The sequence below is a fragment of the Tinamus guttatus genome, unplaced genomic scaffold (assembly GCF_059628265.1).
Source record: "Tinamus guttatus ecotype Peru unplaced genomic scaffold, ASM5962826v1 Tinamus_guttatus_pri_ptg000601l, whole genome shotgun sequence".
NCBI lineage: Eukaryota > Metazoa > Chordata > Aves > Tinamiformes > Tinamidae > Tinamus > Tinamus guttatus.
In genome coordinates, this window is record NW_028289135.1 from 2,405,603 (window position 1) to 2,431,723 (window position 26,121).

Genomic DNA, 26,121 nt, shown 5'->3' on the forward strand with positions numbered 1-26,121 from the left:
CGCGGTACCGGCGCCGCCACCCCCGTCCCTCGCGGCTCCCTCGCGGCGCGCGCGCAGCCCCGCCCCGCGCCAGGCAGCACCAGCCGAGCGCCGGCCGCGGCGGGCGGGGCGCGCGCGCCCATTGGCGGCCGCAGGGCGCGTGCGCGGCGGCGCCCCGCTCCCCTCCCCCCGCGCGCGGTGTGTGTCAGCCATGGAGCGGCCGCCGCCCGCCGCCCCCCCCGCGGCCGCCGCGCCGCCCCCGGCACCGGCACCGGCAGCCGCCGCACGGGCAGGCGGCAGCGGCGGCGGCAGCGCCGCCCGCTGACAGCGCCCGCCGCCCCGCGCCGCCCCGCGCCGCCGCCTGCGATGCTCAGTGAGTGCCCCACGGAACGGGACGGGACGGGACGGGACGGGCGGGACGCGGCCGGCGCGGGTTCGGGGCCCGCGGGCCCGGCCGCCCCGCGTGGCCGCCGGGCAGGTCCGGGGCACGGCGGCGCTGGTGCCTTCCCCCGCTCCCGCGGCGCTTCGCGGCCGCCTGCCTGGTTGCTCACCCCTTGCTTTAGTTTTTATTGTCCCTATGCCGTTTATTCCGCGGCTTTGCAGATCCAGAGAGCTGCGCGGCAGGGTAGGATCTGGGGGTGCTGGTCGGCTGAACCTGAGCCAGCAGCGTGCCCAGGGGGGCCAAGAAGGCCAAGGGCCTCCCGGCTTGTGTCAGTGTAGCCAGCAGGAGCAGGGAAGTGACCGTCCCCCTGTACCCACCACTGGTGAGGCTGCACCTCGAAATACTGTGTTCAGGTTTGGGTCCCTCACTACAAGACAGACCTGGAGGTGCTGGAGCGTGTCCAAAGAAGGGCAACGAAGCTGGTGAAGGGCTGAGCACAGACCTCGTGAGGAGCAGCTGAGGGAGCTGGGGTTGTTCAGTCTGGAGAACAGGAGGCTCTGGGGAGACCTCAGTGCTCTCTACAACTACCTGAAAGGAGGCTGTAGTGAGGCGGGGGTCAATCTCTCCCCCAAAATAACCACAGATAGAACAGGAGGAAATGGCCTCAAGTTGAAACAAGTTAGCTGAACCAGGTTCAAGCTGAACTGGCAGGTGCAGTTTGGACATTAGGAAGAATTTCTATACGGAACGAGTGGTGAAGCTTTGGAACAGGCTGCCCAGGGAAGTGGTGGAGTCACCATCCCTGGCAGCGTTCAGGAACCGTGCAGATGAGGCGCTTAGGGACATGGTTTAGCAGTTTGGGTGTTGAGTCGCTCACGATTGGGCTCAATGGTCTTGAAGGTCTTTTCCAACCATTATGATTCTACTATCTTTTATTATCTTTAATGCCATGAAATTCAAAGCCAAAGGATTTAGTGTCATCACACTCCAGGTCTGTAGGACAGAAGATCGCAAGCATGCTTTTGCATATAGGTCTAAAAGGGGGTACTTCTCTGCCCCATAGGCCAGGAATAGTGTTCTTGGAAGAGAGCATTTGAAATATGCTTGAAATGTGGGCTTTTCTTAAGATTGGTCATTCTTGGTGGCTCTTTGATGCCCTTCCTCAGCCTCCTGGAAGGACCTGCTGTCCCAGAGCCAGGACGGGGATGCAGCATCTCTAAAAGCAGCATTTCCAACACCAGCTTTCACAGAGTCACAGAATGGTTGAGGTTGGAGGGACCTCTAGAGATCATCTAGTCCGAACCCCCCTGCTCCACCAGGGACACCTGGAGCACGTGGCACAGGGTGGCAACCAGGCAGGTTTGGAAGATCTCCAGAGAAGGAGACGCCGCAACCTCTCTGGGCAGCCTGTTCCAGGGCTCTGTCACCCTCACAGGAAAGAAGTTCTTCCTTATATGGAGACGGAATTTCCTGTGTTTCAACTTGTACTCATTACCCCTTGTCCTGTCACTGGCCACCACTGAGAAGAATTTGGCCCCATCCTCCCTACATTCACCACTCAGGTACTTATACATATTGATCAGATCCCCTCTCAATCCCCTCTTCTCCAGGCTAAACAAGCCCGGCTTGCTTAGTCTTTCCTCATGTGATAGATGCTCCAGTCCCTTAACCATCTTCGTGGCTCTACACTGGACCGTCTCTAGAAGCTCCATGTCCCTCTTGTACTGGGGAGCCCAGAACTGCACCCAATACTCACCAGAGCTGAGCAGAGGGGCAGGATCCCCTCCCTCAACCTGCTGGCAATGCTCCTCCTGATGCAGGCCAGGATCCCATTGGCCTTCTTGGCCACGAGGGCACATTGCTGACTCATGGTTAACCTGTTGTCAACCAGGACTCCCAAATCCCTCTCTGAGGACCTGCTTTCCAGCAGGTCAACCCTAATCTCTACTGGTGCCTGGGATTATTCCTCCCCAGGTACAGGACCCTGCACTTTTTTGAATCTAATGAGGTTCCTCTCAGCCCAATTGTCCAACCTGTCTAGGTCCTTTTGAATGGTAGCACAGCCCTGTGGAGTGTCAGCCACTCCTCCCAGTTTGGTATCCAAATGGACTTTCATGTTTGCTTTTATGTTTGCTGCTTTTTGGGTTTTTTTTTTTTTTTTGCTTTTTTAATGTCTATACTGGGAATATTTTGAGGCTAGTTTGCCTCAAAACATGTAGTTGTGAGGAAGAATAGTCAGGAGAAGAATTTCCCTCGCTGTATGCTTAGTATCCAACTAATTTCCAACTTTTCTAGGGAGGAGGAACTAGTGCTGTGTTCTGTATGATGAGCCTGTCCTCTGCGCTTTTAGCATGCTTTAGTTCCTCTAAGAGAAGTAGCGTAATATACTGTCTTTACATACTCTGGTATTTGGCACTGCAGAAGATGCTGCATTGTAGCTGTGAGAATTCCCTGCCATGATCTTTCTTCTTTATGTGCTTTGCTTCTCAGCAGAAATAGCTAACGGTGCTAATGCTTATTGTCCTCTCTGGATGTCTGAGAATGACGAGGCTGCTCGGACTCAAGAGCTGTTTCAGACTTTGTGCAGGCTTGGGCAGCAGCTGCTATGTGCGTTCGGTTTGTTTTGCATTTTGGAGCTTATGTTCGCTTGCAAGAGCTAGAGACTTCAAATCGATTCGGAGATTAAAATGAGACTTGTCCCTCTTTGCCTTTAGGCTCAACATCATTGACCTGTTGTGAACTGACTTAGTTCCAGCCCAGTTAAGGCATTTTTTCAGGCCTTAGTTTATTTTATGATATACTGTAATCTTGAGGGCTTGATAAAGCGTACTTGGAGGAATTTTGTGTTTGCTGCTGTGGAGCTTTTCTCTGTCCTTCTCCATGTCATTCCCCATGAGTACTTTTTCCCCTGCTCCTGTGACATTGTCCTTTTAATACTGAGGCTCAAGTGTATGGGCAAAGTTGTACAGAAATCTGAATCAAAAGTAAAGGTGACAGTGGCAGCAATAGTGTGTGTCTGATGTCCCCAACAGTTTCTTAGCAGATAATATTTTTGGTGAGGTAGTTTTTGCTGTCACCTGCCAGCAGTTGGGAGGGGAGGGAAAAAATGATTTCCTCGAGATACTGCTCATAAAACTTGGTGTTGTTACTGGTGAGAGCAATGTATAAAGTATGTGAACAGAGCAAGAAAATGTACAGATTGCACAAAGCAGCTGCAAATACTGCCTTGCTATTCTTGGCTGAAGAAGCTGGGACTTCTCTCATTTTCTCTCTCTGAAAAAGCTTGGACTCGAATTAGCTACCAGTGACTCCCTGGCCATTCTTTCCTGCTGCTAAAATATCTAATCCTGATGCTAGGATTTGAGCTTGCTCTATTATCTACTACCTTTTTGCCTCTCATTGCCAATTCAGCGCTTGCTGTGTTGCTCATCCACCTTCATTTAGCAGTATCAGGAGAGATCTGGTTGGGCTCCTTGTTTTTTGTCACTGTTGTTTCAAAGTCTCCCCCGGAGTCCTGCATCTTTCCTACGTCAGTTGTTCAATGTCTTTGATCTGTTATAGGTTTATGAGGAATTATCTGTGTGTGCATTGCTGTGCCCCAACAAAGAAGGGTTTGCTCGCTGAATCTAACCTAGCACCGCTTGGTGCTGTAACTGCAGCAAGAGGTACAGGTGAGAGTGTTTCTAGACTCACTTTGTGAGCCACAGACCTGACGCTGATTCGCACGCGGTTTTGGCTGGCTAGGCCACTTCAGGAACATCCCGCTGGGTCTGTTCAGTGCCGTTTTGGGAGTGAGTTTCTTTTGGATTGCAAGTCGCATGTAATGATCTAATTGCAAACTCTCAAAATCAGTTTCTCGCCCTGAAATCTGTGAAAGCATCACACTTAAGTTGCTAACCTCAGCTTGTACGACAAGCTGCTTACAAAGATGCTAGTGTGGACCTGAGCAAGGACATGTAGTGCGTACCGCTATCTAAATTGCAGAAAGGCAGCATAGTATGTTGTGAAGCTTAACTAAGATGTCTTTTATTATCACATTTATTTATTCTCATGAGGGTGTTAAGATGCTGGAATTCCCTATGACCACTCACTCCTTTTTGTGGACTTCATGAGTTCTGGCTTTCCTGCAGTCCTGTGCAACATAAAAAGTGTTACATTTGAGACAGAGTAAGTTAACATAATTTCTCTAATTGCCAGGAAGATTAAAAGGAAGTTTGCTTTTGGAGTAGAAAAAGTTGTGGTTGAAGCTCATGATTTTAACATGTCTATCTGGAAAAGCTTTGAAAACCCCATACCTGTTGATCCCCCTTCCCCACCCTCAGCAATTATTTTGCCTGTGAGAACAAATGGAAACCTTTTCAAGGTTTTCCCCAGAGCGCATGTGGGTTTCCAGCTCCGCATATTTTCTTTCAAAGCAACTTTTGCTAAAACTTTGCATCCCCATCTGCTTGCAACCTCACAGAGAGCTTATTGTTCCAAGCATCCGTACAAGCAGCAAAATGGGCATTGGGAAAAGCTCAATTGTGGTCATATTTTCGAAGTTGTCATTTTGCTAAAGTGAGATTCTTAAAATAGAGGGTAAAAGGGCATCCTTATCTGTCTCTGTGAAACAGTTGTGCTTCGTTGGATGTGGCCCCTCACCCACAGAGCAGTGTGCACTTGTAAATATTCAGAGGTCTCTGACAGTGGGTCTGTGAGGTGCAGAACTGTCTTGAGGCACCCTGTGCTTTTTGTGTTATTCTTCCAGCAGTATGAAAATGATGTTTAGCCCTATTTTAAATAAAACCTTTTGGGTTATCTGAGTTTCTGTCTAGTATCAATGGCTATTGCCCAAGGATTGGTGGCAGCTTGGGACTATTGGAATAGCAAGGGAGCTTTGCACTCATCTTACTGATGTTTTTTCGTTACAAGCCTGAGGCTGAAAGTAAGCTGCACTCTTATGGTATCATTTTCTTGGTTGTCCAAGGAGAAGAACCAAAAAGTGGCTGAAGAAAAACCTAAACTGCTAAAGTAAAAAAGCAGGAAAAGTACCATCTTTTTATGGGTTGTTTTTATCAGAAACAAACATGTCAGTTTCCAGCTGTGGTTTTCTCTTACGCTCTTAGTTCAGAATCTTCAAAAGTGTGTTTGATTTTTCAGTGAAATTAATGGAATTGGACAGTAAAATACCTGCAAGGATCCAATTCAAAGGGCCAAGTTAGGCTGGAGAACTTAAAGGCAAATGCTTAATGGCCTCAGTTCATACTTCAGTAATGAAGTAACTTGTCACTGTTGAACTTCAGCAACGGAAATGCTGAGCCATTTGTTTTCTATCGGTGTTAATACAGCTACGCTCTTATATTTGTTTTAGGGTATACCTACACATGCCCCATCATCTTTTCCTTTTCCTTTAAGGTCATGAAACGCGTACGCACAGAACAGATTCAGATGGCAGTGTCCTGCTACCTCAAACGCCGTCAGTATGTGGACTCAGAAGGTCCCTTAAAACAAGGGCTGAGGCTGTGTCAGACTGCTGAAGAGATGGCAGCTAACCTCACAGGTAATCCTAATATTTTCCTTGCACTCTTCTTGACAGCAACAAGGTGGGTGTAAGTATCTATACTAATTGAGTGTATCTCTATGTATCAGTTTCTTTCCTTCTGAAATGGAGAATTTTTGCAGTGTTAAGTTGTTGTGAATTATGAGCTTTCAGAGAATGAAAATATGGATGAAATATAGCAAAATAAGATGCATGGTCATTATAAAAGCAGGCTGAAAAGTCAGATCAGATAGTTAAAAATGCACGTGCTGTATCCTCAAGAACATAAAGTCTAATAGTGGTGCTGGGAGGGAGACGAGAAAAAAACTAGGTAGAAGTTAGGTAGAAGGAGGATAATCCAGTGTACATTCCTACTTTGGGAGGACTGTCATGTGAAACAAAAGTAACAGAGGCCGTTTCCTTCCCTGACCTAATAAATTTCCCAGCTTGGAAAGCTCCATATCACTTGAAAATACTCTTCAATGGATGAGACAGTTTGTTTCCCTGTGTGCCCTTTTATTCTTTCTCAAAGGCTTCCAGATGCTGTTATGCTGCCTGCTTTTTCAAGTTATGCCTGTGACAATTTTATTTGTCATTATCTTTGTTATAACAAGCTATATTAATATATGAGAAGTACTATAGCAGTACCAGAGCAATATTGAACAGTGTTGAGTGGATACAAGTGATGCAGATGTTGTAGCTTTTAAAACTAACAGAAAATACTAGTCTGAGCTTTGGGTGAAAACAGGAGAAAGAAGTATTTTCTGTTTATGGAAGCATTTGGATTGTGATGGCATCTCAGGCTAAGAGTGTCAGAGACCTTGTTTACTTGTGCTACAGTTTGATTTGACGTTAGCTGTTGAGTGCTCCATGCTTGTAGCTAAGTAAGACTGGCTGGTGAAATGGGTCTTTCTAGAGTAGTTTTGGCCTTTTTTACCCTCAAATGATAAATGATTTCTGGATAAATGTCTAGATTGGTTATTTTAGTTTAGTTTCTTTTAGTTCTGAAAAGTTGGGTTAAATATTTATTAGAGGCGATTATTGAGAGTATACTCGCACCTTGTTTTTACTTTTCATTTCCTTGTTTTCAGAGTAACTATTGGACTCTGAAGAAATACTGCAGTTGGGGGCGAGGGGAATGAAACTGAAGTAAAACGGTGAATTGCTTTTGATGGGAGGCTCAAGGGGAGTGGTGGGTGGAAAGGTCAGTGCTGTGGTGAGAGCAGGAGTAGGGAGCAGTCGGTATCGGGAGCTTTTCAGGGTATCTAAGTTGAACTGGGTTGTGAGCCGTTGCATTTGCATGTGGCGTCATACAGAAAACTTTATTTCAGTGAAGAGTGTGAATGCATGTGTGTTTGGGTTTTTGTATTTTTACTCATCCTCTGCCAGATGTTATTACCAGATTTCTTGCCATGAGTTCGTGTCCTCTTGCCAGTGCAAGAGTTTTGTGGCTGGTGATTCAGAACTTAGTCATCAGTTCTCATTAGAACTGAGCATAGTTGGGTGTCTTGTGTTCAACTGGATACTACTACTTCATTTCAAACATACTTGTAGTAAGCTGTCAGTGAGTCCACTGCAGTTCCCTGAGGGACTGTTCACCTGAGAAAAACCCGACTTGGACTTATCCCGACAGCAGAGTTTGAAAGTTCTGCTATGTTCATCCTGGTCTTGAATAAGAACTGACCAGATTTGAAAGTTTACATTTCTTTTTTTTTTCAGGTAAAGCGATAAAATATATTTTTCTAAAGATGCTTTTGCTTGTTTCTTCACAAAACTCACCTTGCTTTTTCAGTTAAGCTATTTTTCTCTTGTTTGTAATGTTCTATGTTGGTCTAAATTCTAAATGAGAGGATCACTTACTCTTTCTCCCGTTCTGTGTTTGCTTCTTTCAAAGTGAAAAGTGTCCTCTGTTTTTGCTTTTTAAATTGTTCTAGTCCTTGGTCCCGCATTGGTGTTTCTGATGTCTTCTTTCAGAGACTCTCCACTCCATTTCTTAACAGTGAGGGTGACAGAGCACTGGAACAGGCTGCCCGAAGAGGTTGTGGAGTCTCCTTCTCTGGAGATCTTCCAAACCCGCTTGGATGCCACCCTGTGCCACGTGCTCTAGGTGTCCCTGCGTATGCAGGGGGTTTGGACTAGATGATCTGTAGAGGTCCCTTCCAACCTTGAGCATTCTGTGATTCTATGATTGCTTCGTGTACTTGCTGTGTGTTTGCACAGCTCTGCTTTCTGCAGTATCTGTTACTGAAATAAAGCGCAGAGCTTCCTCTTGATGGCTCTGTATTTCTCTAAAGAGTTAAAAGAGTGTTTTAGGACACAATAAGTGACTAGAGGACGGGCTTTTCCCATTACCGTTATTACTCCAGTAATGCTGCTGTCTGTAGCTTCCTATTAACGGATCCCACTAGCTGAAACAGTGTAGACTCGCGCATCACCAAACCCACAGACAGGAGGAATTGGGTGCTGTGAAAGAGCAGCCCCGTGTTGTAGCTGGAAGTGAGGCTGCTGCTGGCCAGGGCAGGACACCAAAGGGGTCCTGTCCACATCCCCGAGCCGCTTCCTTTCCATTTGCTGTCAGGACACAAAAGCAGCTGCGACTGCAGGAAGTGAAGTCAAGCAACAGATGTTTCCAGTAAAGGTTCTTGTGAGCACTGGGGAGAGGGGGAAAGTAACTGTTTGTAGTAGATTTTATTTATTTATTTTTAATATATTTCAAACAGGACAGAAATATTCCTGAAAACTTGCCTTGTTTTGGGATCACGTAAGCTCCTGATTCATTTACCAGTTTTGGTTGTTGCGTAATTTTAGGGAAGAGAAAAAATAGAGTTTGAACTTGTTGTAACTTACTGGTGTATAGGTATTGTTTTTGCTCTGGCACCATTACTAAAAGCAGGACATGATGACTTGTAAGCAGACTGCTGCAGGATTAGTAGTCAAAGGTGTGAGATACCTTTTAATTTTGGAATTAAGTTACTTGTGGATAAAAACACGTAGGTGGTGTGCAAGGGCACACTGGATAGAGTTATGGCCAGTAGGTTACGCTTCTGTGACATGACCAAGATGGCAAATTGCTCCCGTTGCTGCTGAGGTGGAGCTACCAGAAGTCTGTGTAGAGCTGCCCCTGGGTGTAAACCTGGTGTGCAGCGTAAGGGGCGGCCTTGGCGCTGGCATTTTCTGGTGGCCTCTGCTGGGTGGACGAGCAGTGTGGATGGTGCCGAAAACCACTGCTGGCTGCTTTCGAACTGCTTTGTGTGCGTGCCAAGTTTGCTTTTTGATACTGAGCCTTGACTCTGTTAAATTCTAAGCCCAAATAGTAGCACAGATGCTTGAATTTATAGGCGTTGGGTAATACCAGTAGATTGCTTCAGAGAAATATTAAAAAATGCCCTGAGCCTTAGTGAAAACCTCGAGCCGGCAGTCGCCCCCGGCTTTGAGGCAGGCTGCAGCAAGCGCAGCCTGTCTGCACCTTCCAGCAGGTTGTGTGTGTTTGTTTCCAAGCAGCCGGGGCCGGGCGCCGGGGTCTGCGTGGGTGTCCCCAGGGGAACAGAGCAGCCCAGCCCTGGTTCTGCAGCTGGACTCGGCTCTCCTTGGAGAGCGACTGTCCCGGCCGCTCCAGCGGGATGGCCCTGCGCCGTGCGAGGCTGCGCGTGTGCCCTGGGCTCTGCGCTCCCGAATCCGGAGCACGGAGGTGGGCGGGAGGAGGCTGCCCCGTCCCCCTGGGGCGTGTGAAAATGCGATGCTGGCGCGGGGGCTCTGGCGCGGGGCTCTGGCGCGGGGCTGTGGCGCGGGACTCGCAGGGCTGCCGGAGCTCTGCCTCCCTGTGCGAGCCGTGCGCGGGAGCGAAAGGCGAGCGGTCGGGGCTGGAAAGAAAAGGAGAGCGTGGTTAAGGGCGAGGAGGATGGGGAGAGAAGTTGTGGGAGCGGAAAGCAGGAATATTGAAAGTACTTTTTGTAGAATAGCTATGAAGTGCAGACAAAGAAGTAAAAGGAAGACGAGCGAAACTGCTTGCCTTGTCCTGCTCTTCTCAGAGGAGCACAAGGTTTATTTAACACACGAGTCAGAATTTAGAAGTGTGGGTTTTGTTCCTTATGGTCTTAATCACCAGCATTTCCACATGCTCCGAGGCATCGGTGGCTGCCTGTAAATCAGCTCTCAGCCCTCGTTGGGATCCGAGGGGCTGGTGCAAGAGCCCAGGTTTGGCTCCAGGAAGAAGAGCTCATTCCCTTCTCGAGTGTTTCAGAACTGCCTTTGCCGAGATAACACTCACTGTTTGAAAATCCTTTTGATACTGTCTCTGGTAACCGTTAGAGGATCTTTAACCCCCAACTGCAAGATACTCTCTTTTTTGCATCGTTTAGGCCATAAAAAGGTAATGCCAGTGTATGGACCAGCTGTTCTTCAACCTAAAAATTCCCCGCAGCAGGGCACATTTTGATTAAAAAACAGCAAGTATTTGCTATAGTGTTTTGTTTTGTTTTTCCACCGCAATCGTAAAGGGAGTCGGCGATGATCGATATCCATCGCTGGGCACGGGGGATCGGGGCTGTGTGGTGGGGTCCCTGCAGACCTGCTGTTGCCTGTGAGTGCACTATGGTCTGTGCTGGCTCCAGCTGAAGGGAAACGTTGTTTGAGGAGAGCTGCAGCTCATCTTCCCCAGTGCCACGTTGTAAAACTGTCAATTGCCTTTTAACGCACTGAAGGGGCTTGTCGCAGTGTTGCCCCCGGTGTTTCTGGGGCACGCACAGCCCTCTCTGAAAGCCTCGTGGTGTGTTCTGGGGTGAGCTGGTGAGTTCCTGAACTTTTTAAAAAATCTTCCAATATAGTTCTTGGTTCATGATCCGTGGTGTGACATTTTGGATTTAAGGAATGCCCTACTTAGATGCTTCAGACGGTGTCCTTTCCAGACAAATAGGAAGATTAAATGTCGTCTTGGTAGCTGCATTGCTCTGGATTTTATGAGAATCTGGTGTTTGCAGACATGCATGCAAGAACGCCTTAATATTTTTTTCCTCTCTCCACAGTCCAATCTGAATCTGGTTGTGCCAACGTTGTGTCTGCAGCCCCCTGCCTGGCAGAGCCTCAGCAATATGAAGTACAATTTGGGCGATTACGCAATTTTCTCACAGGTAAGTAGCAGAAAGACAGAGGGAAGTAGCTGAACAAAGAATAAGGATTCTATAATAAAACTTTTTCAACTGAATCTTTTGATTTCTAGCTATGAAGTTTCATTTACTTCAGTTAGAAAGAATTATTTATCTTTTTCTGATACAGCAGTTAACTTGGGAATCAGTGTAGTTCCCTGCTGTCTTTCAGTTTAGGTTTGTGAATTATGTTAACTGCCTTATTTTTCTGATGGTCAAGCCTTTTTACAGAAGAATTTGTTTCCCATAGGTTTATCTCTACTAGCTTAAAAGAATTGCCCAGTTGTAAGTGGCCTTATATTTACTACTAGTCCCAAAGGTGAGGAAGAGAAAGCAGATCACACTTAGAGGGTAACAGCACAGGAAATGGCAGTACCTTCTTTCCACCTTTGGGCATGTCTGTGTTTGTCCAGTGTAGGAATTTGTTCCTGGTGTGTATAATCCTAACACTAATATTCTTGACAGTGTTAGAAAGGAGAGGGAGGGAGAAAATAGTTAAGTCTTAGCCTTGCCATCTAGAGCAGTTTAATACTACTGCATTGCAGAGTTGGAAGGTGAGTTTAGTAGTGTTTATGGCTTAGTAGTGTTTTGAGAAACAGAACTATCCTCTTCAGTGGCTTGAATACCAATATGGAAAGTGCTGCATAAGGTTTATTAGCATTCCACTGCTCCAGACCTGTAGGTGTCATGCTAGCAATCTTTTGAAGCATTAATGTAAACCGTTTTAATTTCTTTGCCACTTGTGTTCAGTGTTGATTTCCTATTCTGTTGCAGAAACACAAGCAGTTCATGTATGTAACTTCCTAGCCAGCCAGGAGACACTTTTTATGATGTCAGCCTATGGGAGCACTGAAGAATGGGCAATGGGCTAAACTCATTGAATAATTTAGGATTTTTCTAGAAGTCTCTAGTTCAGTCTCCTGCTCAAAGCAAGGCCAACTTCAAAGTTGGATCAGGTTGCTCAGGGCCAGGTTTTGAAAATTAAAAATCATGGAGATTCTCCTGTAGCTCTGGGTTTCAGCAGGGATGAACAAGTGGGGAGCATTTCCCTAGCTGCAGCTTGCCTTTAGTCCTTTCCCTGTGCATCCCCCAGAAGAGACGGGATCTGTTTCTTCTATAACATCCCATTATGTAGTTTAACCTCCCGCCCGCTTTGGTTGTCTTCAGGTTTAACAAACCCAGCTCCAATCCATTACCTACTTCCCATATATTCTTGGGAACCCCTTTTTCCATTCCCATCTCTGCCATCCCTTCCCTCTCCTCGCTCTGCAAGGTGAGGCCCTCTCCCTCGTTGCATTTCTGGAGGGACATCGTTCCTGGTGCACACACCAACATAACAGGGAAAAGAGCGCCAGAGGGAAGCAGCCCCAGGAAGCTGCCTGGCTTGCACGGATCAGTCCCAGCAGAGCCCAGGCGGGAGCCCCTTATGCCGTGTGCTCGGAATTGCTGCTGGGATTTGCCTTGACACGGGGAGAGAGGGCGAGAGCACCGGCACAGAAATAAAACAGGAGCACAGCAGATCACAGCGCGATTTCAGGACTGTTTGTAGCTTCCTTTCCTCCAGGGAGTAGTCAATTCCATGCATATAAAGGCACTGAATACAAATTTTATTGAAGCTGAGAAAAAGCCACCAAAGTTAAGGCCCAAATAACCTCTGTAAATAATTTTGGCTTATAAGTGATTCTTAAATACAGTTTTTAATGTAATAAATTTTAGAGACCATTTATTGCAATAAAATGAGTGCTGAGGGGTTTTTTTTAATCATCCTAAATATTTAAGAGAAAGATGTCTGTCTCATCTAGTGTTTGTGGTAGTATTTTAATACCTGAATGCACCTGAAAAGATTTTTGAAATCTGTCCCTTTTTATTCTGGCAGTATGCCTTACTGCCTTGGAAAATCTCAGTTCAAATCTGTAATAGATACTGCGTGTCCCCTTTATGTGGCAACGAGGATTCATTTATATGCACCAGCAAAAGTCCCCAGGGACTTGCCCTCCTGTGCTGCTGTCGAGTGTTTTTCACAGTAATTGTCCTTGCTCTGTTTTATTCCAAGTAGAAAGTGGATTGAGAAATCATCTAATATTCATTGCCGTTGTTTTTTTTTTCTTTTTTTAAATGTAGATTCAGATTCTCAGCACAGCCATGAAGTGATGCCTCTTCTGTATCCCCTCTTTGTCTACCTCCATCTGAACATGGTCCAGAATGGCCTAAAAAGCACAGTGGACAGTTTTTACAGCCGCTTCCATGGCATGTTCCTGCAGAACGCCAGCCAGAAGGATATCATCGAGCAGCTGCAGACCACCATGACGATCCAAGATATCCTGTCCAACCTGAAGCTCCGAGCTTTTCTGGACAACAAGTACGTCATCCGCCTTCAAGAGGACAGCTACAACTACCTTCTTCGCTACCTCCAAAGTGACAACAACAACGCGCTGTGCAAAGTGCTGACCCTGCACATCCACCTGGACGTGCAGCCCGCCAAGAGGACCGACTACCAGCTCTACGCCGGCGGGAGCTCCTCGCGCGGCGACAGCAACGGCCTGGAGCCCGGCGACGTGCCGGCCGCCATCCTGCAGAACGAGGCGGCCCTCGAGCTGCTGCAGGACAGCATCAAGCGCGTCAAGGACGGGCCCCCTTCCCTCACCACCATCTGTTTCTATGCCTTCTACAACACCGAGCAGCTGCTGAACACGGCGGAGATCTCGCCCAACAGCAAGCTGCTTGCTGCCGGCTTTGACAACTCCTGCGTGAAGCTGTGGAGCCTCCGTTCCAGCAAGCTGAAAGCCGAGCCCCATCTTGTTGACGTGTCCCGCATCCGCCTGGCTTGCGACATCCTGGATGACGAGGTCTGGATATCCTCTCTTTCCCCCTCACCTCCTTCCCCCTTCTCCCTCAAGGAGAAACCTTGAGGTATTTTGGCATTGTCCAATGTCTGTTAGTGTCGTGGGGGTTCACGAGGCTGCTCCCAACCTGTCCACCTTGGCACAAATTTTATAGCCTGTTCTCATCCTTGTTTTCTCTAGCAGTGGTTGTAAATGCTGCACTGAGGTCCAGTGACCTTGAGATCAGGCAAGAGTTCGCTAGTCCTAGCCGCTTTTCACCTTTCTCTAGCTGTTCTTGGAGCAGATCCTAGCGCACAGGCGGATATGCAGCGGTTCGCTGGAGAGGCAGCTCCCTCCTAGAAAGAGCATGAAGCCTTCAGGAGAAGGAGGGAGGAAACGAGGACCTGGGTGATAAAAACACACTATGGTGAACAAAAACTAGAAGGCAATTGGCTCAGAGCCGTCTGTCAGAGATGGAAGAGGAGGAGGCCAAAGCAGGAAGAAGAATAAGGACAGAGTAAGGAAAGAGAGCCAAAGGAGGTGGGTGTGAGGTCTCAGGAAGAAGAAGGGTTGCCTAAGTGCAAGCCTGTATTTAAGGAGTCACCCTAACCAGAGGTGAGGGCTTTAGTATGGAAAAAATACGTGAAACTGTTAAGGAATCTGCACTGCAGAAACCTCAGAGGCTTCCCGCTCTGGTGGAATGGAGGGAGGCGAAGATGTGTGCGCGTTCACACGGGGCCGAGAGCATCTCCTTGGGGCTGGAGAGCATCTCCTCGCCCGCCCTTCCTGCCCTCTCACCACAGCTGCCCACGTAGCCTCCTCTATCTGCTCAGAGATCAGCAGCTGTGACTCTGGCTTTGTTTAATTGCTGCTCGCTGGAAAACGGCCTCTTTTGTTCTTGTGGTAAGAAGTTTGCGGGAGAAACATCCCCTTTTCCACCGTTTTGTTTCCTTGTCGTAAGGAAGATCTTGTAGCCGGGTTCTGCGTGTTGCGGGGGCGTGCGGAGCGGTGGCTGCATGCGCTGACCTGGGGCCAGGCGCTGCGGTGCTGGTTTGGGAGGCAGAGGCAGCGTGTGCAGGCAGAGCAGCACGGCTGCGTGCTCGCTGCGTCCTGGCTTGGCTCAGCTGGACAGCGAACAGCAAAGCGGCTCGCGCTGGCCCAGGATGGAGCCATCGGCAGTTTTCGTTACAAGTTGCAGGAGTCCGTAGGATATGTGCCTATGGATTGTCTGCCATGGAAATCAAATGTGAATAACCTTGAACAGAGGAGAATTTCCATGGTCTGGAAAATCCGTAGGTCACCTCTCCTGGCCTCACTATAGAGGAGTAAAAACTTGCCAGGTTATCAGCAGTGTGTGTTCGTTTTTTGGCCTGTGTTTGTTTATCTTACGTGTGTTATGAAACAGTCACGGAAGCTTGCATACTTGTTGATTATTTAGTATTTTGTGAATCCTGCAGTATTTATGTGCAGATCTAAAAATAAAAACTGTTAGAAGACCCCACAGATGAAAATCATTGTTGCTCTGAACAACTTTACTACTAATAAAACAAATCATGATCTGATAAAGAGTTCAAGGTTGAGTTGGGGGCTATACGAGCATGAAGACAGTGTTGGTTACATGTCCTGAATGCAAATGAAAGACTATGGACTAAAAAGGAAGTAAATTCAAGAATTTGGGGGCCCTTTGGTGAAAATACACAGGCACCCAAGAGGTCCCAGCTAGAAGCAGAGCAGTAAGTGCTTGGGAGGCGCTGGGATGAAAGCCACAAATGCACAGAGACACCAAGCGAGCGCCCTGGCTGGGCTGCAGCTGTCAGTGACACAGGTCAATGCAAACAGGAGCTGTGTTTCCAGGAGTCACTGGAATACGGTTAGCAGCTATCAACAGAAATAAACTTAATGGGAACTTTGACAAAGAACAAAAATTCTTATGTGCTTGGGCATTACTTCAGCATGGTCTGTGAAATAACTCAGCGGTTTCTGTAGCGTTTCTCCATTTTTAGGGTTTATTTTGTTTGATTTCAGTATTGCGTAATTGGTTTTGGTGCAGTACTATATTTAAATAATGCCTTGCATAATTAGTCTTTGGCTGGGTTTCTGATTCACTGAGAGCAAATAGCTCATTCAGTTTATAAACTTATAAAAGCCTAAGAGTGGTAGTTTCAGAGCTTTTCTTTCAGAGGAGGCACCAAGATTGTGCTCTTAGGTTTATTAACTTTTCCGACGCGTGTGAGCGTGCACACGCCTGCACATAAAGGAGGCTGAGACTGGGCAAGCATGCTACGGAGGACCCAGAGCTCAGCAAGGTCGAGCTCTGCCGCTGCTGGTGGTTTTGGTGAGTGTTGTTCAGTGTGCTGCCCCAGTGCACTTGAGTGTCTCCCTCCGTGGAGACAGGACAGCCCCACCATGCTGGGGTCAGGTCGCTCCGTTTCTTCTGCAGCTGCAGCTCACAGAAGCTTTAGAGTCTCCCTTACTTAAGGCCTAGTGTAAAATGCAGCTTTGCAGCTGTGTGGATGGCCTTAATGTTTGTCTCTGCAACGCTGCTGCGCACGTCGCTGGTACTGCATAAACCAACAGCAGAAAGTGGTGGCCTTGAGCTCGTTAGAGGGGCAGCCTTTAAGTTGCGCAGAGACTCAGATGTGGCCCCGTTCAGCTCTGCTTTTAAAACACTGCCTGTGGTGGCCAGCAAGGGCGATGCTGGGGGTGGCAGCTGGGAGGGGAATTCTGGAAGAGGCAGTAAGAAATGTCCTGCCAAAAAGAGCCCTGGCATCCACCCCCGCACGTCTTTATCTGCTAGAAGGTGTGGGCATGGCTCTTCTGACATCTTAATAGCACTACAGGCGCTCAGGGGAACTTCTGCTAGTGGAGAAAGAAACCTTTCTTCACCTTCCTGGTGTGGGGGTGGTTTTTTGAGGCTCGCTTATCCTTGTAAGGCTGATGCTTGGTGGACAGGTGTAGGGAGACATCAATTTTGGACCATCTTTCTGTTCTGGGCTGGGAAAAAGATGAGTGAAGAACTTCTATCATTTAAAAAAAAAAGACATTTCTGTGACAGCATTCCCACACTACTAAAACAAGCTGGTTCAGGGGAGCATAAAAGTGAAAATTACTGCTTCGTGGGAGAAGAGTTCCTCCTGGAATTAATATTGCTTCTTTTGTTGCTGTCAGGTGTGCTTGCTCTTGCACTGGAAAGCATCCCCATAACAAGCCATTAGCACTTCATTCCTTTGACATCTCTTCCATTAGAAGCTCAAACACCTACATGGTTTCCTGGTTTTCATAAGTAATATACAGTACAGGAGACATCAAGATATATATAATATATACATATTTATATTATATATTTATATATATATCTTTTTTGGCAATTAAGTGTTTGCTGCCCAGAAGGTTAAACACATCAGCAGTACAGTTCCTTAGATCCAGGTGACTGTCCTGCAGAACCCACTAATTTAACTAAAGTTATTTAAAGCTGGGAAGTTGAACATTCTGCCCACTGGTATCACAATTGGAAGGTGTCCTTTGTAACAAAAAAGCTGAAATAATTTCATTTTCCTTTGGGCTTCTTAGTAATATGCTCTTTTGGAGTCTTGCTGTTGCTCAGGAAGAATTTCCTCTTTTTCTTTTTTTTTTTTTTTTTTAGCTTTTTAGCCCATTTCAGTAGCGTTGGTCATTTTTCCAGTTATCTACCGTTCCTTAATATCTGTTCTCATGCTGCTGCTTTTCAAAATGGGTAGTGCGAATAATGAAGGGCAGCGATGAGTATGTGTCGGTTTTGATTAAAATAGGATTGCATAATTTGATTTCTGGTACGTTCCAAGCATCTGTGAACTGTTCTTGCTAACGTGGAGTAGCAGCCACTTCAGAAGCGGTTGGTGGATATCTTGGCAGCCCTTGGTGGGATATTACATCCAAGAAATGTGTTCAGTGTCTGGAATAGGTACGTTGGAAAAAAAAATACTATGAAGAGTGTTCTTCCTTGCTGATTTATAGCACAGGTTGCAAACTTTTTGTAGCTGCAGACTTTCTGTAGCTGCTCACCTACTATGTAGTAGCTGAGGGATACAGGGAAAGTTGTGCTTGATCTGCCAAAGAAATGGAGCTTGATTCCGCGAGGCAGTGATTTAGTGGCTGTGTTTCCAGCTGCCTTGTTAAGCTGGTCAGCAGACTGACCTGGGTAGGAAGGAGATGGAAAAACTTAGTGACTGCGAAGCGTTATAGCTACACTGTTTTCAGTGAGCCCCCATGGCAGCTGTGAACGCTAAACGGGTGTCAGGCAGAAGTCAGCGGTAAGATTGCTACCCGTGAACCCTGCAGGAGTGTGGGTTTACTGCTTCCCCTGGCTTTTTGAAATAAGCTGTAAAGGAGACGGAAGAGCTGCTTGCAGACCACCCAGGGAGTCCTGCGTGGGTTCGAAGGTGCGACACCAATTACCTGGACTTGCAGAATTCACTAAAATTATGGTAAAACATAGAGCTCTTGAGTGGGCTTCCGCTGATGACTGGTCAGGAGTTGTGGTTGTAACTAGGCAGTGTGAAGTGCTGCAGGTATCGGCCGCTCTGCTTTGATGTGGCGGCAGAGGCTAGAGACGCCGCGGGCTGCAGCAGGCAGGGCTCTCTCCGAGGCAGAGAAGGGCATTAGAATGAGAATGGGCTTTGCAAGCTGGAGCCTGCTGCTTCCTGTGCCTCCCCTCCGCGCTGGAGCCGGCGCTGGCTCCGAGCCGCTCCGTAAATCCCACGGGCGCTGGCTGCTCTGGAGGGAAGCAGCGCTGCTGCGCGCGGCTCGTCCCTGTGGAGGCAGCTGGCATGGAGGAGGGCAACCGCAAACTCCTCGGTGGCCCCCTCGGAGGGAGGTTGGAGAGCCCCGCGGCGGCAGGAAGCCGAGGCGGTGGCTGCGGGGAGGCGGTGGCTGCGGCGCGGCCGTGGCCGCTCTGCGGGAAGCGGGACGGGCTGCGCTGGCGAGAGCTCACGGGGCTGCTCCCGCACGGAGGGGCCCTGTGCTGAGCTGGCTGTGTCCTCGGGTGGACGTTAGCGGCTCGATGCTGCTGGAAGTGTCTGCAGGGCAGCCCTGGAGCCCTGGTCGCCTCCAGCCACCGTGCGGACGCTGCCCAGGCCTCGCGTGCTCCCGCCGTGAGGCCTCGGCCTGCCGGGCAAGGACGCTCCTTGGGGCTGAGACCTGCTGCAGATCTGTCCCCTGAGAAAGGGGGTAAAGCTCCCAAATCCCTTTGGCACAGCTCGCTGCCGTAACCAATGTTTTAAGGCTTTCATGTTTGTGTGTTCTGTTGTTTGAATTGGAGAATTACAGGGAAAAAAATAAGGTTTCCAATGCCATCCTTTTTTGTGATTATTCATCTTCTCCTTCCTCAAAATAGATCGTTTGACCTAAATAAGCTTCATAAGTTCTTCTGAAGGGTGGAGATGTGAAAAAGCTCTTAAAACTCCTGGTGGAGTTTGTATGGAGAGAAAGATATTGCAGCCTCACTAAGTCTCTTTGCACGTGTGGGACTAAGAATGTCCAGCAAACAGCTCCGCACCTCCTGCCTTTTGCTTAAAGACATCTGGGCTGCCTTTTCTCTGCTGTGAGATTCATTTCCAATAACGATCACACCAAAAGAGCAGATGCCAAAATCACTCTCAACATCTCTGCCAAAAGCATAGTAGAGAGTGGACTGGGAATAAGCAGATGTATTTAGCAAGTGTTTTGAAGCAAAAGATATTTGGAAAAATATCATAAAATATTCCTTTCTTCATATTTGCATGGAGTATCTGATCGAGGTGTATCCTGGAGCAGGCACAAGGCTACACAAAACAAAGATCAAGCCTTTGTAAAGGTCTTGTCCCCATGTCTCTTTCAGCATCGTCCCAGATGTACAAATGCACTAACAAATCTCTGTGCCCGTGTTGCACCGAATGTGCCATCTCTAGAATAATTCCTTCTGTGCTAATGCCCTGTCCGTTCTCCTCGTGGCGTTCCCTGTATTTGCTGAAGAGGTAAATGAGAGATTAAACGCGCTTTTCTCATCTCTTTTTTTTCTCCCTTTGCTCTCCCCACCCACCCCGGCCAGGAGGAAGAGGATGACAGCGTAGGCACCGAAATGAAGATCCTGAGAGGCCACTGTGGACCTGTGTACAGCACCAGGTTCCTTTCAGACAGCTCAGGGCTCTTATCCTGCTCGGAGGACATGTCCATCAGGTACTGGGACCTCGGAAGTTTTACAAACACTGTGTTGTACCAAGGCCATGCCTACCCCGTCTGGGACCTGGACATCAGTCCGTGCAGCCTGTACTTTGCCAGCGGCTCCCATGACCGCACCGCGAGGCTCTGGTCGTTCGATCGGACGTACCCGCTGCGCATATACGCGGGCCACTTGGCGGACGTGGACTGCGTCAAGTTCCACCCCAACTCCAACTACTTGGCGACGGGCTCCACGGACAAAACCGTGCGCCTGTGGAGCACCCAGCAGGGCCACTCGGTGCGTCTCTTCACGGGTCACCGCGGGCCCGTGCTCGCACTCGCCTTCTCCCCCAACGGGAAGTACCTGGCGTCGGCGGGGGAAGACCAGCGGCTGAAGCTGTGGGACTTGGCTTCGGGAACCCTCTACAAGGAACTGAGGGGGCACACGGACAACATAACCAGCCTTACTTTTAGCCCCGACAGTAGTTTGATTGCTTCAGCCTCTATGGATAATTCTGTCCGGGTCTGGGACATTCGGAACAGTTACTGCAACGCCCCTGCAGATGGGTCTTCCAGTGAGCTGGTCGGTGTGTACACCGGGCAGATGAATAATGTACTGAGCGTACAATTTATGGCCTGTAATCTTCTTCTAGTGACTGGAATTGCACAAGAAAATCAGGAACATTAATTTTTTTTTCCTTTGGGATGTGGGTGGGTGTATTGAATGCCAGAGTCCATTACAAGCTGAAATTAAATTACTGACTGTGAAACACTCTTCTTCCTCTGTCCCAGTGAAAGACACGTTCAGAGTAACATAAATGCTTTAAAATGTCTTGCCCACAAAATGGCCCATGCTGTGGAATGGAGTGAGAAAAATACATATATATGTTCTAACCTTGTACTGGTAGGGATGGAGAAAAGGAGAGGAAATTCTGCTGACCAGTAGTTTGGGAAAACCAAAAGTCTGGTCCAGACAAGTGAAACTGCCATTGAGATAAGTTGATGACCTGCACTTAAATATCCTGCATTGATTGATGGGCGCATCCTGCCTACTGCTAACTGAGGCTTGAGCGTGTGTACAACTACTGGCCCAATGTTTGTTTTCTTCTGTTTTTCTTGGTATTACAGAGGACCAGTGTTTTAAGACCCTTATATTAAGAGAAAATTATGTATTTTCTACAGCGAATAGTGATCCGAAGAATTACAGCTCCCTATAGCACTTCTGCAATGTTTTGGACTACTTAAATAAAAAAAATACAGTCTTTCTTTTTAGTAAGGAAAATGGGAATCCGACCTCACTTGGGACTCATCTCTGCTTTGGTTCAGTTTTTGGTACTAGCTGTGATACTTGTATTTATGGTCCAGAAATTAGGGAACTCTCTCAATCTGTTTGCACTGTGTTTTGCAGAGGAGAGGATGTCTTGAGTAGGAGGTGGAATGGTAGCTTAAAGGCCAATCATCAACTTGCCTTGGCCAAAGGAAGACCTGGTGGAAGTGAACAGGCTACATGCGGACTCCTAGTGGGAACAGGGCATGCCGGTCCACCACGGTGCATCGCAGGGATATTTCCATAAATGGGAATTGGCAGCTGGGGAGGGAGACAGGGAGCGAGAGGCACGAAGTGACATGGGAAAAAGTAGTATTACTAAATTATTGTGCGTACACAGAGCACAGAGGCAGCTTTGCCAGTGTTGGATTTTTTTTTCTCAGAATGTTGCAATATGAGTTTCATGGACACTTTGTGAAATAAATCATCAGCATATAAAACCTGGATCAGAGTAGAAAGCACGTTCTGATTTGTCACTTGGAGAGATTAAATATTTCTGCTTTCTGGAAAGAGTTATTTTGTATTTTATTTTCTATTAAAGCATTTAGTTTAAAAAAGAAAAGAAGGAAAAAAAAAAAAAGTGGTTTGGTCCCTTTCTGGGAAACTTGCTGTGACTTGCAGGAGCAGGATCATGTTTCTGCTATGCTGCTCGAAGCTGAGGAGGTGACTGGGGTGGTCCTGCTCCCTTGGCGCATGCTGTTCTCCTGTCCCCTGCCGCTCACTTCCCAACTGACATGGCCGGTCATGGAGCCAGGTATTGATACAACTTTGTGGATCAGCTGAAATGGAAGCGAAGAAGCAGGTGCGCTCAGGGTTGGCCCTGCATGCCAGAAGATCTTGCTCTGCAGAGCTGTATTACTTTTAGTTTGTGGCTAAGCTCTACAGCTTATTTAAAAAAAAAAAATGTGGTTTTAAAACTCCTCCTTTGAGCAAAGACACAATCCTTGTGTTTTTTGTTTCCCTTTCAGCTTCTCTCAAGCTTTCCGGACTTCCCCAAGAGAATCCCCTTGAGAACATCCACGTAACCCAAGAGTTTAGAGGACAGCTCCCAAGTGCCTCTCTTTTTTGCCCACTAAGCTTGGTAATTTGCCAGAATGTTTTCTCAGAAAGGTGTTTGACCTTTCTGAGAGGAGTAACCACCTAGGAGTATCAGCAATCCCTGTGCACATCGGAGCTGCCTGGCACTTCCCATCTTCTGGCAGCTGGATATGGAAATGGGAGGTAGCTCTGCAATGCCAGCCCAGGATCGGACATGTTGAGAGAACAGAATGGAGGCGGTTGCACTGCTGATGGTCCGTGCTGCGCACGCTAGAAAACCTCCCCGGGGAGCTTTGCTCCTTCAGCTCTAACGAGCTGACACTGCTCGCCGCACTCACAGCGCTGTAACTTCGGCCCCACAGTGAGCTTTGAGGTTGTATTTGGAGTGTTTTTGCCAGATTCTGGAGATCGAGTCCAACATTTCGTGCTGAGAAGAGTGCTCTTGCACCTTAACAAGGTGCCGAAGAGCTCTGCTCTGCGCCTCTGCCGATGCCTATGAAGGAGTCGGCTCCCTGGAGCTCATTTGCTGTTTGTTGCCTTACAGACAGAACAGGGCCTACTTTTGGAGTAGTTGGATTTTTGGTCCCAAAATAAATTTAAAAACAAAAAACAGAAGCAAGCAAGCAAGCAAACACAAAGCAGGTGGGATGGGAAGCTAACAAAGCTTCCTTTAACATCCTCACTTTTACAATGCAGTTTGTTTGTTTTTATTAATTTGGTGTATTCCAAAGTATTTTGCCTAAAAAAAAAAGATATAAAATAAGAAAGACTCTTTGGAAACAAATCATGTTTTATGTATGTAAACTAAAAAGATGTAAATGTCATTTCTGAGGGACTGAAATATGTTATCATTAATGAGGGACTTAGAAGCCATCATCTTTTATGTATTGTTTGGAGAGTGCTTGGCGCTCATGGAATGTAAATGTTTGGAGGCAGGAAGCCAGGGAACAATCTCGACTACAAGAAATGCCTGCAACTAATTGACAGCCTGAATTTCAAGGCGGTATTGGGGAAACAATAGGAGTGGGAGGAAGAAATACCTCAAGTCTGGCAGAATTGAGGCGGCAGTCTCTAACAGTGTATTATATACCTTTGAGCTTCCACAACTTTCTGCAGCAAGAAGTTCTGTACCTTGATTTGGGTGGGGAAGGGGAAAGTATAAAATTTCCATTGTTAACATCCATCAAATCCATGCAACTGTTTCATTCTGTGCTCTAAGATCCTGAATTAATAAAGGCAATGAAGAGTGGAACACCCGCTGAAAAGATGTCATGGAGTCCAGGCTGCAACACGATGCCTGGAATAATACTAGTGCTTGGAATATGGACCAAATTGCTGGACAGCCTCATGAAAGAGAACGGTATTTGCTCCAACACACACAGAGTGTATTGCAAGGTCACAGTTGCCCTGCTTTTGACACTATCACCCCCTGGTTAGCATATTGCCACATCGTGCAATCTAAATTAAGCTCACGGTTAATTTCATCATATTCCTCCTCAGGCGGCTTCCCTTGTTAAATTGCTTTTTTTTCTTACCAATGTCTTTAAGAATATTTTCCAGAAATAATTCTTCCATTAACAGATCCCTAGGATTTTCACAGATAAGTAAACAGGGCTTCACTCGGTTCTGCCAACCGTGTTGCAACAGTTACTGGCTGTTAGTCCTCCCGACACAGGAGCTTCTTCAAAGCCCTGAAATGGCCTTCGCTGTGAGTGGTGTCTAGTTGCTCGTGGTGAGCCAGGGTCTAAAACTGAACCATTACAAGATGCTGTGACAGTTAAATTAACTGCCTGAATGTCCCTGGCCAAGGACTATGTCCCATCATGCTGCACGTTAGCTATGACTTTTTTTTAAGGTATTGGATAGGGGCCAAAGCCGACTGAAATAACAAGCTCGCCAAGTTGCAGTGTTTCAAGGGCAGAATACTGTGAAATCTGTAGCAAGCAGAGTTTTTTTTTTTTTTTTTACAGTTTTAAACATATGCACCTGCTTTCTATTCCCTGATCATTGTTATATAATAGAATTCAGGCAGCAGTTATACAGAAAATACCGTATTTGCTATATTCTGTCTAAGGGCGCAACCTGGGACGACACATTAGCCATTATGTGTGCCATCCTGCAGAACTGCTCTCCCAGGGCTGTGAAATTCTGGAGTAAGGCAGCTGTGGAAGCTGTTTCTCAATATCATAGGTGCAACTTACAACCACAAAACGTGCTCTGATTTCAAACCAGAGAAGGGATCGTGTGCATTCAGCTGAGGATCAGAAGCAGGCAAGGGGAGACACGCTGTCCCTAGCTGTGCCTTCCTCTTATCAGCAGGCTTGCTTTCTTACCTAGTTCAGATCTTTGCAGCTCAGTTGTTTACGCTGAAATTGTCTCCTCTTTGCCTAACTTTTCTCTGGTTTGTCAATGATCACAATCCTCTCACTGTGACAAGCTTTATAACAACAATAAATATACATATCACAAATACATATATGTATTTGAGGAGGATACTCATCCTTGGGGGGAGCCTCCATGCTCTGAGCCCCCCCACCCCTAATTTGGGAGGCACCAGGTCCTACTCCCCTTCCTCCTCTACAGTTAAGCAAGCAGGTTGTCCAGAAACAGAAAGTGCTACACCAAGTGTGCAGTGGTTCAGTCTGAAGCCTATGGTGGCAGGTGCTACAAGAGCAGCATCCCAAGGATAGGTCCTGCGTGGAGTCCCAGGAAGTCTCTGAAAGCGATGGGTAGAGGGAAGGTAGGTGGACACTGTGGGCAAGTCGGCGCCTGGATAACAAATGAGTCCTGCTGAAACCAGTGCCAGGGTGTCTGCAAGCAGGCACAGTACCTGTGCACCCTGGAAAGCAAAGGTCTTTATGGAGGCAGGGGGGAATAAAAAACAGGCAAAGGCAGTTGTTGCAGGTGGAAAGAACCAGTTCTCTCCAATTTCTGACGAGTGGAGAAAGGCGAAGATTGATCTCTCATTGCACCACTTGTGCAACGTGAGTAGAAGGGTGTTTGCTCCATATTTGCTGCGCTCCTGCTCGTTGCTGCCTTAGGCCGGCACAGTACTTGGCTTTGCAATCACTAGTGAAACTCCACACTTTCTGAGAAGGGGAAGAATTGAGAAAACAAGCATAGAAACAGCAACGTGCTCACTGCGCTGGTAAAGGGAACTGGGGTTGCCCCATAGGAAAACCCCAGGCAAACCAGTGCTGACTGCCTAGAGAGGGTGACCACTTACCCAGCACCCAGAAAAGCCCAGCAAAACTCACGAAACTCATGAAGTTTGTCCTTTAGAACAAGCGTGAACCCTTTCCGGGCTGCACATCGTCTAAAAGCAGAAAATAACCAGCTCGGAAGTACTGGCTTACTGGGGAAGCACCCCAACATCTGCACCCCAACTCTGGGTGCACCCGCGGCTTCCTAATGTTTTGGCCTAATATGCCACGTCTTCAGCCACTTACCAGTGCCCGCAGAGGCATGTTGGCACCGCTCTTGCTCGTTTTGGTGCTAGGGAGCAGCTCAGCTGGACGCTTCTGTCCTGAACGGCTGTTGCTTTTGCCTTTTTTGCTTAAGGCAGTATTGGAGCAGTCTGCATGTGGTGAACAAACCAGAAAAGAATAGCCAGAATTTTAAGCACTCTTTTCCCTGTGAGTTTTGTGTTTCTTGTGGGTTTTTTCTTTTCTTTTTTTTTTCCTCCCAAAAATGAAAGACTAAAATGAGCAGCAAAACAAAGGTCTCCTGCACCTAAATTT

The 26,121-nt window shown here is 47.5% G+C and overlaps 1 protein-coding gene across 1 annotated transcript; it reads left to right on the forward strand.

The window, feature by feature from the left end:
* The first annotated feature begins 332 nt into the window (after nt 1-332).
* On the forward strand, nt 333-21,853 carry TAF5L (TATA-box binding protein associated factor 5 like). Its single transcript, XM_088534883.1, has 5 exons — nt 333-352; nt 5,756-5,900; nt 10,901-11,005; nt 13,142-13,866; nt 19,907-21,853. The coding sequence occupies exons 2-5, from the start codon at nt 5,759-5,761 to the stop codon at nt 20,702-20,704; spliced, it is 1,770 nt and encodes a 589-aa protein (XP_088391009.1). The 5' UTR covers nt 333-352; nt 5,756-5,758; the 3' UTR covers nt 20,705-21,853.
* Nucleotides 21,854-26,121: the final 4,268 nt, after the last annotated feature.